Genomic DNA, 18,519 nt, shown 5'->3' on the forward strand with positions numbered 1-18,519 from the left:
TATGTCCTGTGGTATCTGGCACCAAGACATTAGCAGAAGATCCTTTAAAACCTGCATATTACGAGCTGGGGCCACCATGGATTGGATTTGTTGGTCCAGTAAATCCCAAAGATTAGACGAATTTAGAGGCCAAGGCAACACCCTGAACACTTTATCATGTTCCTTTGGCGGTGGACTTAGGTCATCATGAGCACTCTGTCCGGTCTTCAGCTGCACAGCCCTATACACAGCAAACTGCGATGCTCAAATCATTTTGCTTGCCCATTTTTCCTGTTTCTATCATATAAAATGATAGAACAAACTGACTGTTGATTTGCTTCCTAATATATCTCACCCCTCGACAGATTCCATTGTAACAATACAATATAATCAATGTTATTCACTCCACCTGAAAGTGGTTTTAATGTTATGGCTGATCAGTGTAAAAAAAAAAACTAGAGTACACGTAACATTGTAGTATATTATATATAAAAGAAATGCAGTCATTTGAGGTTCAAACATATAATTATGCCTCACCATGGCTTCCTCACGGGCTTGGCGTTGGGCCTGCAGCACAGCTGCCTTCTCCTCTTTACTAGGAACATGAGACTCCACCATGATTCGCCTGAAATCAGCCGAGGACAGGATGACAGACTGCCCAGATGGGTCCTCATTTGGGATTCTGGTTAAACAACCAAAGAAAGAGCTTAAAAACACAAGTGAAACCACAAAACATGATGTACTGGGGAAGAAACATGCACTTACCTCCCTGTGAGCAACTGGTGTTGAAAAGACATCTATTTGACATCAAATTTAACATAAAAAAACAGGCCAAATATGCAAATCCAACTGACGTCAAAAACCTGACATGACATCGATTTGATGTACATTGAATGTCAAACATATTGGCCTACATATACATTTAACCAATTTCAGTGTGGGGTAAACTTAACCTATTTTCTCCAAATTACCAATGGAAATATATCATTTATTTCAGTGGTTCCCAACCACTGGAATCAGGTGTGTTTGATTAAGGAGACATGGAAAACATGCAGTGTTGGTTGGGGGGCTCCAGGAATGTGGCTGGGAACCCCTGATTTATTTAATATGGCTGAATCAGTTCACACCAATGCAAGTAATCTCGATTAGGGTTTTTTGAGCCGACTCTGATTTCCAACTCCCACACTTTTCTTGTCTTAGCACAAAAACCGCTTGGACAGGAGAGTTTAAGATACTTTAGAGCTGGGGTTCTCAACTCTGGTCCACTTTGCAGAGTTTAGCCAGAGATTCTCTTTCTATAGGGAGATGAGAGGGTCTGTATTACTTACTATTGGAGAAGGCGTAATGGCTAACTCAGATCACGTGTGCCTTAATAATCAATCACATTACAGCCTTGACGTCTTTGAATTTCAGTCAGAGTTGTGCGACACTCAATCACCATTTACGGATACCATAGGAATGAATGAGAAGTGTCATAAGCTGAATCACACCGGTCACAAAAAGTTAGTGACTTCTCTTATAAAACATAATTTTTTTTCATGGTAAACCATTTTAAAAAAGTAGTTTAATCCAAAAGTATTGTTTAGTGTAAAACATATTGAAGATTAACAGATAGGCTGTCAATTCATTAAATAAGCCGTTTCCTCTAAAAAGCTGTTTATTCAGCGTAGTGAAGCCTCTCCTCCATTTACATCCATTTAAAAAAAAACCAGCCTCTGGTCTCCTTTCCCACGTACTGTCAGACTGGAAGCATGAGCTTTAGTCGTTACGCTTTTTCAGCTAATGGTTGCAGGCTTGCCTGCTAGTGGCTTTGGTTTAGCTCCAACCCTAATCAAACACACCTGAACACGCTAATGAAGGTCTTCAGGATCATTAGAAAGTTGCAGGCAGGTGAGTTTGATCAAGGTAGGTGTGGGAGGGTAGTCAGGGTTAGTGAACTTGGTAACAAGCCTTATTTAGCACTACTGATGTATTGAATCTGAAATCTTGCTGTGTGGAGATGAATTAATTGATTGTGGGGTGTTGTGCATTGTCCTGTATCTTTTTACCCTGCTCCTATACTTATACCAATGTCTGTGTTATTCTTCCTAATTGAAGTAAAGAGTGTTTTCCTTTGGTAAAAAAATGTTCAACTGCTGTGGATTTTGATAAACGTATAACTAGACTTCTTCAAGGTATATTACGATACTAAAAATAATAACTAAATACATACAATGATGTACTTACTAATGTGTTTATTTTCTTTGGACGTTTTGAAAGTATTTTTTTTTAATCATGACCAGGTTCATGATTATGCACTATTATAACAATGATTAAACAACAATGCACAGAGGCATGCAGCCTATAATTACAATGTCAAGTTATGACTTTTTTTTTTTTTTCTAAGCTGCATGTTAGATAAAATTCTGTGATGAAGGTGTTTCTGTGCAAACTCTCTGACACATGGTTTAAGTCAGTGTCCGAACAGGTAATGCAAATACTTCAGTAAGGATAACTACATGTAACCACAGTGCAAAAACCCTTTGCTTCTACTTGCCTGAGGTCCCTGATAAGGTCTTTAGTGATGATGCGCACTGTCTCTAAATGTGGCTCTTTGGGTGGAGCAGAGCGTGTCCTCAACCTCTTGCTTCCGCCTTCAGGGTCGTTTCTCATATCACCAGCAGAATGCTGAGACAAAAGACAGTTGAGTCTTCCTTTTATTTTCATTGAATGTCCAATACTATGCAGTAAGCTTATTTCTACCTGTTTTGGTGTCCCAAAGAGGGTCTCATCCACATGAGAGGTGAGGGCTCGTGTGCGATAGCGGCGAGTGAAAGCGCTGCTGCCCGACTGCTTTCCACATGAGGATGTGGCACTTTGAGGCTGAAAAGCATGAGGCATGCAAATCTTAAGGAATTTAATGATTCCTTTATTATCTTTGAAGAAAAAATGTCAAGAACAACGAGTGAGAAGCTGTATGATTTAAGTTTTATGAACCTTTAACACACATACACCCCTACACACACACGTGCCCCAGTGTAAATTTCAGTTCATTGTTTCTTAGGGTTTCGTTTTAAAAAGCACTTACCATTTCGTTTGAGTTTTAGTGAAGAAAAAAAAAACTGCCAGACGTTATGACAGGGATACAAAGTGTTAAAAACGGTGTTTAAAAGCCGCTTCAAAGAACGGAGAGTAACGTCAGTGTTGACAACAGCTACATGCACACAGCGGTGTTTTGTTGTGAACGTTTCCATGGAGACGTGGTTACTGGGGTTACACCACTGATCTAAGGGGCCGTTCACATATCGCGTCTTTTGCGCGCTCAAGTTCGTTATTTCAAATGTAGACGCGCGGTATGCGCGCTCATAATGGAAGCGACGCGGTCGCGACGCGCACGCGGTGCGACGCGCTCATTTTTTCCAGGCGCGTCCGCGCCGCATCGAGATAAAACACTCTCAACTTTTCAGAATGCCTCAAGCGCACCGCGGGTCATGTGACAAGAACCAACCAATCAGCTTCCTCACCTTTGCCGTTAATTTGAAACCTCAACAGAAAAATGGAGGAGCAGCTACACCCAAACAATGCGGCGTTTTTTACTTTTCTTCGTAAATAAATCTTGTAACAGAGTTACAGCAAGGGTTTTTCGGTGGTGGAAATCCATTGCTGAAATTTCCTTGTTGTAACGGAGAGTGCAGCTGATGGTTGCTTAGCAACGACAGACGCCTCCGGAGTGCAACCGCCAGAGCGCTTTGGAAAAAAGGAGAAAGCGGCGCGCCTAGCGTTTTCCACGCGTTTTTAGGCGCGATATGTGAATGGCCCCTGACGGTTTCATCGGGCGCACGCGCCTGGACCGAAGTTAACTTCCGGTCTGTGTTTGTTTATCGGTTTTGTTAGTGGCGCCGGCTACAAACACAGTTAAAGTGATGAGTAATGAAGTTGGGCTCAGGTTGTTGTGCTGTGGGATGTGTTTCACATACATTTATTTATTTGTGGCGACCCCCCACGATATCAAAACTGACCGATTTTCCAAAAGGCTTCGTTGAAATGCACGAGGCGCAGGTGTTTTTATATCACTGTATTTCTGAAGGAACAGGGTCTTTAGAAAATGTTCGATGTCATTTTCATTTAATCTTGCATGTTATATGCCTAATAAAGCAGCGTTGTAAACTCAGCGCTGCTTTGTGTACCGTACAGCCCAACAGCCGTTTCCGGGGAAAACTCTAGTTCTCCTGCTTTAAAGCGCCTCCTGCTGGCAGATAATGAATTTGCATTTTTTAATAAGTCCGTCCAAGTAGTTATCGCTGCATCTCAGTCCGTCTGATTTACGCAGCAAACATATTTTGCTTATTATCAAAACATAATCTACTCTAGAGGGACTTAGCTGTTGTTAGTGATTGTATGTGGATGTCTACCGGAACTTAAGATAGGGCCACAAAAGCGCGCATGCGCAGTAACGTTTGTTTATGTTGTTGCCTTTGAAACCGTTTGGGGAGGGGATAATACAACGCTCTCCATGAACTTGTATTGCGGGAAGCGGCCTCCTTATCATTTCTGACTAATGAAAAAAAAAAAGAACAATGCATAAGCTGCTATGTGACCAGGTGTACAGTAAACAAGCTACCCCCTTATTATAAGCTGTCGACCCCTAAAAATGAATAAATAGTTGATGTCAGGGTATTTCACGTTGGGCCATTCAGTTGGATCTTCATTTCTCCAACAAAAGGAAGGTAAGGAAAAGGGGCACTGACATACACATGTAGTACATGTAGTAGCCATACATATATATACTGTATGTATATATATATATATATATATATATATAAACACACGTACATATCTATGGTATATTTATCAAATCTGATAACAACATAGGGGAGAGTGGGGTGATTTGATTTGAGCCTGTGGGGAAGTTGAGCCACCTCTTTCTAGGCAACATTAAATATTGATAATACGATCAGAAATGTATGAAGAGTTATCCATTTTACTCACCCTGTGATAGAGAAGGGCCCATGGAATAATTGGTAATACAATTATGGCAAAAAAAACAAAACAGTTTTCTGCTGTTCAAAGTGATATTTTTTATGTTCAAAGACTCTTGCTGCTTCTTGTTTTTTAATTCTTCAATTTGAACTTTATTTTATTCTGAAATTTTTAAATAATTTTAAAACGTTCAATTTTAAAATCTTCAACGTTGTGAATGGTATCTTTAAGTAAAACTGATAAGAAGTCATCCATTCAGCATTCTATTATCCAAACTTCTTTGTCTTTATTAGGGTCATAGGTAACTGGAGCGTAACCCAGCATCTTGAGCCCTAGGTGGGAAAACTCCCAGGATGAACGGCCAGTCAATCGCAAGGCTCACACATAGATTTTAAAAAGTCGTAATTTCTCTTCTTTTGATAAGGCTTGAGGTCAAAATGTTCATGTTATAGAAATGTTGGGACATTTTTAAAATTTGAATAAAATGAAAACTAAAAGACTTTCAAATCACATGAGCCAATATTTTATTCACAATAGAACATAGATAACATAACAAATGTTTAAATTGAGAAATTTTACAATTTTATGCACAAAATGAGCTCATTTCAAATTTGATGCCTGCTGTCTCAAAAAAGTTGGCACGGGGGCAACTAAGGGGTGAAAAAGCAAATTGAGGGTCATGAGTCTTTAAAGGGTCACCCCGTTTCAGCACAGCATGTCTGTTTGTCCAAAAGTGAACACGGTGCGCTATGGAGTGAGGGGGAAGAGACTGAGGAAACACAACACAACAGCATCCTCTGATTCAGACAGATTCATTCGCTCTCTTTGAGTTAAAAGTGTCAACACTTCCCACAAATGCATGCTGCAATGCATCATTAAATGCATCAAAATGAACGTATATTCTACATGGTTTTGTAAGCTCACCGTACTTAAACAAACACACACACATATCCTCCGTGACTGCTATAATTTAATGCACAAATAAATGCACAGACATTTGCATTTGTACTCTGCATTGAAAATATATATGAACACACTCTTTCATTTTTAATAATTTTTAAGGCTTATTTTGCATTTGGTTATATCAAAAGCTGTATTAGAATTAGAATTAGATTGTCATTATTGTCATTGTACAGGTCTACAAACATGTACAAAATGGCAGGGTAAAGCACAGTAAGGTAGAAATGTACAGAGATTAGAGCAGAAATGAAACGTTGAATGCTGAGAAATTAGTTAATTAAGTCCAGTTCTTTGATGGCACATGGATAAAAACTGTTCAAGAATCTGGAAGTGCATGTCTTATGGGACCGATAGCGTCTTCCAGAGGGTAGCAGAGTGAAAAGGTGGTTACCGGGGTGCAAAGGGTCCTTTATTATATTTTTGGCCTGTCGTATGCATCTGGTACTGTAGATATCCTCAAGAGATGGCAGCTGTGCACCGCCGATTTTCTGTGCCGAGTTAATAACTCTCTGTAGAGCTTTTTTGTCAGCAACCGTGCATCCAGCATACCACACCAGAATTCCATGGGAAAGTATGCTTTCAACCGAGCAGTGGTACACAAGCAGCTGCCGGGTCAGGTTAGTTTTCCTCAGCGTCCTTAAAAAGTACAGCCATTGCTGTGCTTTCTTGTTTGCAGTCCATGTGAGGTCATGAGTAATGTGAGTGCCGAGAAATTCAAAGGTGGTCACCCTCTCCACCAATTCTCCTCCAATGTACAGAGGGGCTGGTTCTTCCTTCTGTTTCTGAAAATTGATACTGAGCTCCTTTATTTTGGAGGTATTGAGTGCCAAATTGTTGATGATGCACCATTTTGAGAGTACATCCACCTCTTTCCTGTAAGCAGATTCGTCACCGTTTGTAAAGACTGGTTGCATTACATGGCAACATTAGGCTTAAGTATTTTGGTAATTTGCATTAAGACCAGATTTTAAAAAATGATTGTTTCTGTCCAAAGAAATTTCTCCATTTAAATCATGAATCCATGGTTTTCTAATCTGTCTTTTCCTTATTAGACTAATAAATAAAATAAAAAATCGCACTTTGCCAATCATAACATTGTTTGCTCACTCTATGTCAATTTTGACAATGTTAGGGTTAACATGATTATAGTCTAGGATATTAATATTTATCCATCAATCACATAATTGTGTACAGCAGCATGTTTCTGTATACAGGTTGTATACACATTATGCTTAGAAAAGCAACAACAACAACAAACCATGCTCACAAATATTTATTTTGAAATAACTGGTTTGATACACATTTACACATGACAATATACCTGTTACATATTTCCATGTCTAACTGGAACACATATATACGAAAACAATCAAAACAAGAAATATTAAAGCTGTTTGATACATTTGTCTTTGTAATTGTATATTACTTTTAAATTATATGTAATTTTGTTTTAGCTTTCACATGCAGGTGCAATATGGTATATCTGCTGCACGATATATAACAGATGAAGTAAATATATTGCATGAGTATTCTTCTCATAAGATACAATATTAAGCATAATCATTCAGGTAATGGTATAACACATGTATCACTACAACAAATGTATGGTTGCCCTAATATGCAAAATTTGTAATGTACTTGTATTTTAAATGATGAAATAGGATTGAAGCAATTTTAATAAACATTTCCTTCCCTTAAATGACGAAAATGATTAAGCACCAACAAAACATCTTTTCACTCAGACTGTAAATCCTGTAACTAAATTAGAAAAAAAAAAAAACCTGCGGTTGATTGAATATAATAATACAGTATGTGATATTAAATAAGAATTCAAGTGATTATTAAATTGTATTATTATATAACTAACATTTCTTGGAAGGAGAAAACATGTGGAAAACATGTGACTGATCAGTAATAATTCAACAGATGTTCAGTCATTGCTGACATTCTTAATAAAGAAAATGCACAAGGTAAAATGTTATGTGTATAAAAGGTAAAATGTAGATGGGGCCAAAAAGGATACAATTGTTTCTCTTCAAGGGTTTCCTTGCATTGGAAATACACCCTGAACATGAAGCATGTGCGAACACATATTGACACTCAAGGCCTGCATGATATTTAGGTCACAAGCTGTAAAGAACATGTAAATGTCAGAGGTTAGGTCAACAGGGATGGAGAGAGGCTTGTACTTTCTGTTGTTTTCCTCCCAAAGGTAGGTCATGCCGTTCTCTAGTGCAGGAGAACTGCAGTGATCCAGGGACACAAAGAGCAAAGGTCCTTGTGATATCTCGCTGACCGCCACAATGACTCTCAACACAATGTCACGCCATTTTTGCCGAAGTACCACACTCTCCACTTTGCCAAAGAGCACTAGAATCAAACACATACACAAATAAGATCATTTTTGTTTTGTTTAATTAAAAAAGAGCATTTGGTATTTCATGTTGCACAAAATCAAATCATGAACACAGCTCTTTTTTCAGACCTGTTTTATGGCATATGTCAGGAATCAGTTCCATTAGCTGTTTAAGTCTGTATTCTGGTGGAGAACTGTCATTCTTTGGTATTGGTTTGAGATGTTCAGCACAGCAGCTCCACAGGGACGTGTTGTAGTAGTAATGCCCACAGCAGAAATGCTCTTGTTTGGTGTCATAAAGCATGGCATGGGTTGAGGAGGAACAGCAAGTTTGCTTGTTATTATATTCCAGCAGGAGGTTTCCACAGCATTCTGCATTATTTTTGTTGTAGAGATGACCTGAGCAGCACAGTTGTTTTTTGTGGTCATAGAATTCTGAGCCACAACTTAACAACTTGATCTGGTTTTGAGAATATATAACACCTCCAACACACTCTGACTGATCAGGCACATTGCGATGAAGGATTCCATTACAGCACAGCACATTGTCATTTGCTAGACTGTAGACATCTTTACCACAGCACTGAAACACATAGAGGTAAACATATATAAGCAAACCATTTGCATACAGTCTACATTTCTTTGGTTAAACAGCATTCAAAATAACAGCAGTCTTGCTCTTATAATATCATTATTTAATTCAAAATCAATTCATATACAATAAGGTACTATATTTGCCACAGGTGGACTATCATCAAATGGAATGTGAAATAGCCCATCTTGTTTGCAAAAGCTATTTACACAATTGCTTTTAAATTGAGAATGAAACCCAAATGGTATCAGGAATAGCTGCATGTTGGGTAAGGCCAGTTACCTCACCTTTTGATGCTGCTGAGTTTGAATCCACATTTTTCCGAACACATAGTTCTCCCTTTTAACATCACATATCAGGACACACCAAGCACCGTTGTCCAGCCTGTACAGTTATAATGTTTAGTGTGATTTCAGCACCTTCCTGTCCTCTGGTTCCCACACCAGAGCCTGTTCATGACATGGCCACCACTCCTGAGCCTTGTCCTTCAGTCATCATGGATGCCATATCAGTATTCCCGGTCATCATGAACTTCGCATCTGAAGCTGTCAAAGCGATTCATAGGTGTCTCTCTAGCCCACGAGTCCAGAGCCTGCTCCAGTTCATGAGTCCTCTTCACATCCCACTCCAGTTCATTCATCCTCTCCAGAGCCCGCTCCAGTTCATGAGTCTGCTCCATAGCCACTGCAATTCATGAGTCCGCTCTAGAACCCGCTCCAGTCCATTCATCTGCTTCAGAGCCCACTCCAATTCATGCATCTGCTTCATAGCTCCAGTTCATGAGTTCTCTGCAGATCCCACTCCAGTTCATTAGTCTGCTCCAGAACCCACTCCAGTCCATTAATCTGCTCCAGAACCCACTCCAGTCTATGAGTCCGCTCCAGAGCCCGCTCAAGCCCTAGAGCTCAGTCCTGTACTGGTGCTAACCCTTGAGCTTCCTGCCTGTCCTGTCTTGAATACAGTGATCACCTGTGAACCTTCTGCCTATCCTGTCACAGCCATGGATGCCATCTCTGAGTCAAAGAGTATAGATGCCCAAGAGGCGAAACTCTGATGCTTTTTTGTTAATAGCCACTAAGTGGTGCTTCGGTAGCGCGGCTGCCATTTTGGGGTGAAAATTCCAACTGGACAACAGCACAGATACACAGAAATAGACAGAAAAACAATGAAAGAGAAGTCAAAGTGGAAAAAAAGAACGCAATGTTGGGCAGTCCACTGCAAAAACAATCAGTGTGATTCAGGCAAAAATCTTGCCTTTCATCTTTTTCCCAAAGACCCTGACAGGTAATTATTCACAAAAGTGTAAAAATATTGTGTGTTTTGAAGTGGGACGTAGCACTATCTTATGCACCAGCTAACTTTAACTGTTTTTAGTCTAGTAGTAAACTTAATTACTTTTAGGCACTGCAGGTCCTAGCCATAGAAACCATAATAATGATTTATGACACTAAGTTAGAATGAGCTTATGCAACTTTACACATTTACAATAACTATATTATTATTTACTATTACTCCATCGGTCTGAAATATATATTGTACGTTTTAATCCCCTGGAACACACTATGATGATGAACATGATGCATTGCTGTGTCTTTCATAATTAAATAATGTTGGAGAAAGTGGCTGTAAATATGTGTTGTTGTTTTTTTATTATTTTCTAAGTTTTTTGTTTACAGTCTTCCTTTAACGGACATTAATATAAGACAATACTTGCAAAAACAGTTTACTGTCAAGCTGGTATGTTACTGTTATATTTATTATCCAACATTCCTAATTTTTCTGTCATTAATTTAATTTCATATGTTGGTACTAATTCAGTGTTTATAATGCTAACACTTTAAATTAAAATAATTTCAACCAAAACTGACATGGTTTCTAGCGAGCAAAGGTTTTGTGAAAAAAGGTAAGACTTAAACACAAAGTCTGTAAAATAAGCTGTTAAAAGGATTTGATGATCACTAGTCTAGTGATTGTACATTATTGTGGTCATCATTCAGGTTGTATTTCAGCTTTAATGTATGTTTTTGTAAACAAAGCAGCTGATATCTGCCATAGCGACAGCAAGAAGCTAGTGGACTGCCGAGTCGCTTTCACCCCAAAATGGCGGAGGCATAGGGCTGCTGCTGGGCGCTGCTTTTGCAATGGAACTTTCTGGCTTTCACGTCTTGTCAGCATAAGTTCTTTGTCTGAACTCTCTGCTTGTCCTGTCACTGCCATAGTGGCTTTCTCTGAACACCCTGTCTGTCGTGTCACAGCTAAGGAGACCATCTCTGAACTGTCTGCCCGTGATGTAACAACCACAAAGGCTGTCCCCGAACTCTCTGCTTGTCCTGTTATGGCCACAGAGGCCATTTTTAACCTCTATGTGCTCTCTATTACAGTTCCACCTGTTCCTCCATGGTGGTCATTTGCTCAGCCTGGGCCATCTTGGTGGTCCCCTGTGCCATCAGCTCCTCTGAAGTAGTCTTCAGTTCCATCAGCTCCACCCTAGTGGCCTTCTGCTCTGCCTTGGGGGTCTTCGGTCACTTCTGCTCTGCTGTGGGGTCATCTGCTCCACCCTGGTTGTCATTTGCTCCACCGTGGGAATCTTCGGTCCCATCTGCTCTGTTGTGGTGGCCTTCAGCTCTGCCAGCTCCACCCTGGTGGTCTTCGGCTCCTCACTGGTTTCCTGCTTGAAAACCACCAGAGGGCACTCTACACCAGACTTTTCCATTGTACCAAAGAATACATTTCCCATAAATCACTGCCTGGTCTAATCATCCATGATTGTTTCCAGCTGTGTCCCATGAACCTAGCTAGCTCACCCCCTATAAAAGCCTGGTTAACTCAGCCATTCATCATTAAGTCTTGTATGTTTGTTACAGCTTGTATTCCTGTTCCTCTTGTGTCCTGGGGCCAGTACCATGAAGCCGGATTAGCTGGCTAGCCAGGTAAGTTTCAGTTTAGTTTGCACCAACTCTGGGTTTTAGGTACCATGAAAGTGGTATGGCTTTTAGTAGTATTCATCGCCATAGTAACTCACGCTCAACAGCTAACCTGCTCCGGGGCAGGTTATGTTCTGGTTTAGAGATCTCAAACCAAAATTTGACCGATCAGCTTCAAGCAAAGTGACACGTTTCTGACACAATAAAGTCACTCCTTCAGTTTCTCTTACTCCAAATTAAAGGATGCTACATAGTAAAACATTTTTAAAGAGAAAATCATCATGATTTAAAAAAAAAAAAAATATTTTACAATATTTATATAATTATTATACCCTTAATCCATTACACAAGCCAGCTTAACTTAATAGTAATTAAGCTTTTATTTAAAATCAATGTAAACCTATAGATCATATAGATATGCAATATAAATTAGTTTTAGAATCAATAGTTTTAAACATGACTACATATGAGCTTAGATTTTTTTAAAGTGTTTTTATACCTAAATATTATCAAATCTATAAACTAACTTTAAAACTTTTACTTGCACTTATATGGTAAGATGTTTTTAAGTTTTCCTCTCTCATGGATAGACCGTTTCATGATCGTGCTGTGCAAATGTTTAAATTCTTCATATTGTTTAATCTTTTAATCTTCGCACTGACTCTCATAAGAAGTGAATCATAGTTTTAAGGCATGTGATTGGCTGCTCATTACTCATGTCACACTTTCATGTGCACGTGCTCCATTAACTCAGGGTCAAGCCTGTGTTGACAGAGAAAGTTGAGGATCAGCTTCATGGTACCAACAAAGCTGGATTGGACTGGTTTGGTTTTGTCATCTCAAAACTAATCCTGTAACCCTGAGTTTGTTCAGCCACTATCATGGTACAGGCCCCTGGTTTCTAATGTCTTGGTCTTTTGATCTTCTGCTTGCCATTCTTGGATTTCTCTGTTTTTGCCTGCACCTTGGATTGTTTGCTTGTGTATGACCTGTGCCTGGTTTTAAATTCTGATTGTGGATTGCCCTTTTACTAAATGCTGCGTTTGGATTCTCAACCATCGTGCCCCATGCAGTTCATAACACATAGTATGTAACCATATACAGGTGCATCTCAATAAATTAGAATGTCGTGGAAAAGTTCATTTCAGTAATTCATCTCAAATTGTGAAACTCGTGTATTAAATAAATTCAATGCACACAGACTCTCTCAACAAATTAGAATACTTCATAAGACCAATAAAAAAAACATTTTTAGTGAATTGTTGGCCTTCTGGAAAGTATGTTCATTTACTGTATATGGACTCAATACTTGGTAGGGGCTCCTTTTGCTTTAATTACTGCCTCAATTCGGCGTGGCATGGAGGTGATCAGTTTGTGGCACTGCTGAGGTGGTATGGAAGCCCAGGTTTCTTTGACAGTGGCCTTCAGCTCATCTGCATTTTCCTCTTGACAATACCCCATAGGTTCTCTATGGGGTTCAGGTCTGGTGAGTTTGCTGGCCAGTCAAGCACACCAACACCATGGCCATTTAACCAACTTTTGGTGCTTTTGGCAGTGTGGGCAGGTGTCAAATCCTGCTGGAAAATGAAATCAGCATCTTTAAAAAGCTGGTCAGCAGAAGGAAGCATGAAGTGCTCCAAAACTTCTTGGTAAACGGGTGCAGTGACTTTGGTTTTCAAAAAACACAATGGACCAACACCAGCAGATGACATTGCACCCCAAATCATCACAGACTGTGGAAACTTAACACTGGACTTCAAGCAACTTGGGCTATGAGCTTCTCCACCCTTCCTCCAGACTCTAGGACCTTGGTTTCCAAATGAAATACAAAACTTGCTCTCATCTGAAAAGAGGACTTTGGACCACTGGGCAACAGTCCAATTCTTCTCCTTAGCCCAGGTAAGACGCCTCTGACGTCTATGGTTCAGGAGTGGCTTAACAAGAGGAATACGACAACTGTAGCCAAATTCCTTGACACATCTGTGTGTGGTGGCTCTTGATGCCTTGACCCCAGCCTCAGTCCATTCCTTGTGAAGTTCACCCAAATTCTTGAATTGATTTTGCTTGACAATCCTCATAAGGCTGCGGTTCTCTCGGTTGGTTGTGCATCTGTTTCTTCCACACTTTTTCCTTCCACTCAACTTTCTGTTAACATGCTTGGATACATCACTCTGTGAACAGCCAGCTTCTTTGGCAATGAATGTTTGTGGCTTACCCTCCTTGTGAAGGGTGTCAATGATTGTCTTCGGGACAACTGTCAGATCAGCAGTCTTCCCCATGATTGTGTAGTCTAGTGAACCAAACTGAGAGACCATTTTGAAGGCTCAGGAAACCTTTGCAGGTGTTTTGAGTTGATTAGCTGATTGGCATGTCACCATATTCTAATTTGTTGAGATAATGAATTGGTGGGTTTTTGTTAAATGTGAGCCAAAATCACCACAATTAAAAGAACCAAAGACTTAAACTACTTCAGTCTGTGTGCATTGAATTTATTTAATACATGAGTTTCACAATTTGAGTTGATTTACTGAAATTAACTTTTCCACTACATTCTAATTTATTGAGATGCATCTGTATAATCATAGCTCCTTTTTCTGGACCTTCAAGGACACCTTTAATAATCAGCAGGTTCAGTCTGGTTAGGTTTAGGAGTAGGTAGGGGTAAGATACCATTTAAGGGATAGTGCCATAGGTCACAATAAGGCAGCAGCCATTTCTGACTTAAAATAAATATGCAGTACAATGCAATGAGGTGCAAATAGTATTTGCCAATAACAGCATACCAACTAACACTATAGTGTGAAGAAAATAATGCTATTTACACTTTGTATAAAACTATAGCCATTTACACCAAGTGTAAAAAAACCGACAAAAAAACAAAAAACTCTGCCATAGTCAAAACAAGTTCAGTCTATCAGAAGAATTCGGACCTGAATAAGACCTGATTCCCTCTTGTACGACATCCCTGAGCAGTTGACATTCTCTGAGGCAGGGGTGTAGCCATGGGCGTGCCAGGGTGTGCTGGTGCCACCCACAGCTGGCACACCTAAAACCAGATGCAGAATTATAATTTTTTTTTAATCGTAATAAACATGGGCGGCGTTAAGGAGGGGCTAGCAGATGCTTCAGCACCCCCAAGAAAGACCAAAGCACTGCCATAGCACCCATAAGAAATAAAATAAAATAAAAACATTTGACTTATTACGCATTCATAACTCAAGCATTGCAATATAACGTAACGTGATTAGCAGGCACACTTTTCGAATTGTCAGCATTTTTTTTATTTTAAAAATGGATCGGTTCCTTGTGCCAAGTAGGCCTGTCCCCGACTGAAGATTTCACTAGTCACACATAAATTGATTAATATAATAACCTAGGCTACTAACAGTCCTTTAATATATAGGTGTATAGCCTATTCCGTTGGGGGAACGGGAAAAGAAAACCTGTTTATTAACGAATAATTTAATCCCATATCGCTTCACACATCGTTTTTCATGTTTTCCAGGATGTGTGGGTGCCCTGTTTTGCAAGCATCAAAATTGGACAGGTGCCTAAACCGAAAATCTGTTCTCTTTCTGAAAGAGTTTAATATTTGTTGCAGGCATAGGTCTCAAACTCAATTCCTGGAGGGCCACAGCTCTGCACACTTTAGCTCCAACCCTAATCAAACACACCTGATCCAGCTAATCAAGGTCTTCTGAATTACTAGAAACGTCCAAGCAAGTGTGATTTGGAGCTAAACCAGTGGTCTCAAACTCAATTCCTGGGGCCTGTTCTTTGTACATCGCTAACTCCGTTTACTGGATTTGATTGTTGATTTCGCTTGATTTTGGATTGGTTAGTTCTTTGAAGCTTATCCTGGACTTGCTGTCATAGCAACAGGCCCATAAGCTTAAACCTGCTCGGGAGCAGGTTTATTTCATGTAAACAGGATTAGATTGCATCTTTTTAGGTGGAATTGATACTTAAAATCAGGATCTGTCGTGCAGCACCGCTTCCAGTGTAGACAGCATCACTGATTATTCCATTGTACTTTGTTGCGCCGGTCCGCTCTCGTCCGGTGTAGACACTGCTACACACATGCTATACAGTTCATTTGAGCTGTGCATAATAATTTGAGTGATGACAGATATTATGGGAGAGGCTTGGTTGAGCACAGGAGACACAGATAACTTCATCTTGACCCTTAAGAAACTTTAATTAATGCTGTCACATAACAAATCTGTTTCAAAGATAAAATTTAAATGAATTGCTAATTACAACATTGAAATAAAAATGTAAAGCCTGTACAAATACTAGAAATGGTGAATATAAATCATGCAATAAAATAAAATAAAAAGTGCACATTTCATTTATCTATTGTACCATTTATGTAGTTTGTTCGCTTGACTGTTTTCTTATAAAAGTCCAGAAATTTGTCAATTTTTTTTCATCAGGTGTCTTTTTTTAAAAATAATGTCATTTACGTTACTGTATTGCCGTCAGCCAACTGCTGATCGTGGTCTCGAGTATCTGCCCTTTTTGGGGAACACGAGAACGTGCAGTAATCTTAGACAGCTTAATCTAGATATTTTAATCAAATCCGCAAATTCATTTGAAGAACCAAATTAGCCAGAGATAAATTATCAGGATTAGAAGATCTGGAATCTTTCAAATCATCTCAGATGTATTAAGCGAGGTACGAAGAACGGACCCCGGGAGGGCCACAGCTCTGCAGAGTTTAGCTCCAACCAGCTCCAAATCACACTTGCTTGGAAGTTTCTAGTAATCCTGAAGACCCTGATTAGCTGGATCAGGTGTGTTTGATTAGGGTTGGAGCTAAACTGTGCAGAGCTGTAGCCCTTCAGGAATTGAGTTTGAGATCACTGGTTGCAGATGTGTGAATAACACCAATAAAGATGCAGGACAGAAAAAAAAAAGGCACATTTGTTTTCATATTTAATTTTACTGCAATTTAATGTTAAGTGGCTAATGAGGATATCTGTAAATTACCTGTGCTTAAACATAAAGGTTCAGTCAAAACAAACAGAAAAATTAGCCTATTATGATAAGGGGGAAAAAATCCATGTAAGGGCAGTAAAGACAAACCTGTTGAATGTGGTGAAAAGCTAGATTCATTTTTGAGCCTCACTTCAAGAATGATGTTTGTAGAAGAGCAATACTGGATCATCCTGTTAAATGATTTACTGCCACAACAAGAGAGATTTTCCTTCAGTTCAAACATTTTGTTGTCACCACAACAAATATGAGTTGTCGGTAGGTACATGACTGTAAATAAATGCGAGAGAGAACAAAGCCATTATTCTTGCTCAAACAGTCTCATCCAAATATCTTAACCATTACAAAAAAAAAAAAAGTTTTTCCTCTCTAAATGTAACAAGCATTTATTTTATTAATAAAGCTATAAACACTCACAACAGGCAACAGGAAAAGATGTAATGGGCCTCACTACATGGACATCAATACTCCGATTTTAATAAGATTAATACAATACTCTGATTAAGAGTCTACCATATAAACAAGAGATTTTTGATGACCTTAATCCGGCTAAAGTCATAATCGAAGTAAACAGAAATCGAATAAAGACATGTGGAGTATTCCTATTTTAGTCGCATTATTGAAGGCCAGTACAGACATGTAAACACCTTAATCAAACTATTACCGTCGTGTAGGACTTTTCGCCGCATTTTGCGACATGATACACACACGGCAGTCGTCAACCGTTTGACGGCAAATAAAATAGCTTCAACACCGCCGTCATCTGTAGGCACTTACAAATAATTAACTGCACTTGAAGCGTTCATAAAATTAAAAATGAAACACCCAAAACTGTATATGGCATCATAACGAAGACGAACTATGTTTATACCATAGACTGTAAAAAAAAAAAAAAAATGGACGTAGTGTCCGTGACGTCACTCGTAGGTTTCTGAAGAGCATTTTTGAAGCCTAAAGTGGGCGGAGCTGACCGCCGCCATCTTGGAAACGCGTCGCTCCCGGATAATTGAAAATGGGCAAAAAGGCGGGACGTGGGTGAAGCTGAGCTGAAACCACGCCTGTCTATAGTGACAGCAGTGCTGCCTTGCAAAGACAAAACACCATAACCTAGTTTTTGGTCGAAAATGAGTTATTGATCATTTTGGGACATTATGACCTGTATCATGGAGAAAAGCCCCGGTGAAACCAAGGCAGAACACGGTATAACATCAGTTACAGCTCTTTGATTTTGTTTTTGAAAGCTCAAATTAAGTTACAGTGCTCAGGCTGGCACAGTATTGACGAACGAATGCAGCAGGAGTTAGACGGTATTCTGACTTTGTTTTACTTTCCAATAAAGTCTGCCACGTTTAAATTACGGTGTAACTTGTGTACATTTATACATCTGTCGGCACTTGATTAGACAAACAAATGAGAGAGATCGCGATCTAACAAACTGCTCCATATAACAAAGCACTGTAAGCAATAACGATTCGATAACTTGGCAACAATAATTAATCGTAAATCTTTAAAGTTGTTTTTTTTTTTTTTTAATAATGCAGATTATAGAGTGGGGGAACTATGACGTCACTTTGTAGGCGGATCGGCGGTTAGCATGAAACTGGTTCCTTCGACAAAAAGCCAATGGGATTTTCCCATAGACTTTTGGATTATCGCAAAAAATAAGATGTGTTCAACCATAGTTCATGAAACTTGCACGTTTTGTCCATCATGATAATCTTCACAAAATAATATAACGTTGATGAAGTTTG

General features: G+C 39.3%; 2 protein-coding genes across 9 annotated transcripts in view; both read right to left on the reverse strand.

Annotated features, from left to right (window-relative positions):
- The window catches only part of cfap45 (cilia and flagella associated protein 45), a 32,809-nt gene extending 29,038 nt beyond the window's left edge, over positions 1-3,771 (reverse strand). For all 6 annotated transcript variants that reach the window (XR_009266934.1, XR_009266933.1, XM_058750992.1 and 3 more), the window contains exons 1-4: positions 3,047-3,771; positions 2,722-2,841; positions 2,516-2,646; positions 517-661 (exon numbers count right to left, since the gene is read on the reverse strand). Coding sequence is in view for 4 of the 6 variants with exons in the window: in XM_058750992.1 (XP_058606975.1) it covers positions 517-661; positions 2,516-2,646; positions 2,722-2,841; positions 3,047-3,049 (399 nt within the window). In the remaining 2 variants the exon portion in view is untranslated. The remainder of the gene's footprint in view (positions 1-516; positions 662-2,515; positions 2,647-2,721; positions 2,842-3,046) is intronic.
- A 3,318-nt stretch (positions 3,772-7,089) lies between these two features.
- Positions 7,090-18,519, reverse strand: part of LOC131524483 (galaxin-like) — a 51,654-nt gene continuing 40,224 nt past the window's right edge. The window contains exons 4-7 of one of the 3 annotated variants that reach the window (XM_058751626.1): positions 16,859-17,038; positions 14,701-14,816; positions 8,384-8,837; positions 7,090-8,268 (exon numbers count right to left, since the gene is read on the reverse strand). In XM_058751626.1, coding sequence (XP_058607609.1) covers positions 7,934-8,268; positions 8,384-8,837; positions 14,701-14,816; positions 16,859-17,036 — 1,083 coding nt within the window. In that variant the 5' untranslated portion in view covers positions 17,037-17,038 and the 3' untranslated portion in view covers positions 7,090-7,933. Of the gene's footprint in view, positions 8,269-8,383; positions 8,838-9,133; positions 11,985-14,700; positions 14,817-16,858; positions 17,039-18,519 lie in introns of those variants that run through there. The other 2 variants (XM_058751629.1, XM_058751627.1) reach the window with 2 other exon arrangements.

Source organism: Onychostoma macrolepis, chromosome 18 (assembly GCF_012432095.1).
Source record: "Onychostoma macrolepis isolate SWU-2019 chromosome 18, ASM1243209v1, whole genome shotgun sequence".
Lineage (NCBI taxonomy): Eukaryota > Metazoa > Chordata > Actinopteri > Cypriniformes > Cyprinidae > Onychostoma > Onychostoma macrolepis.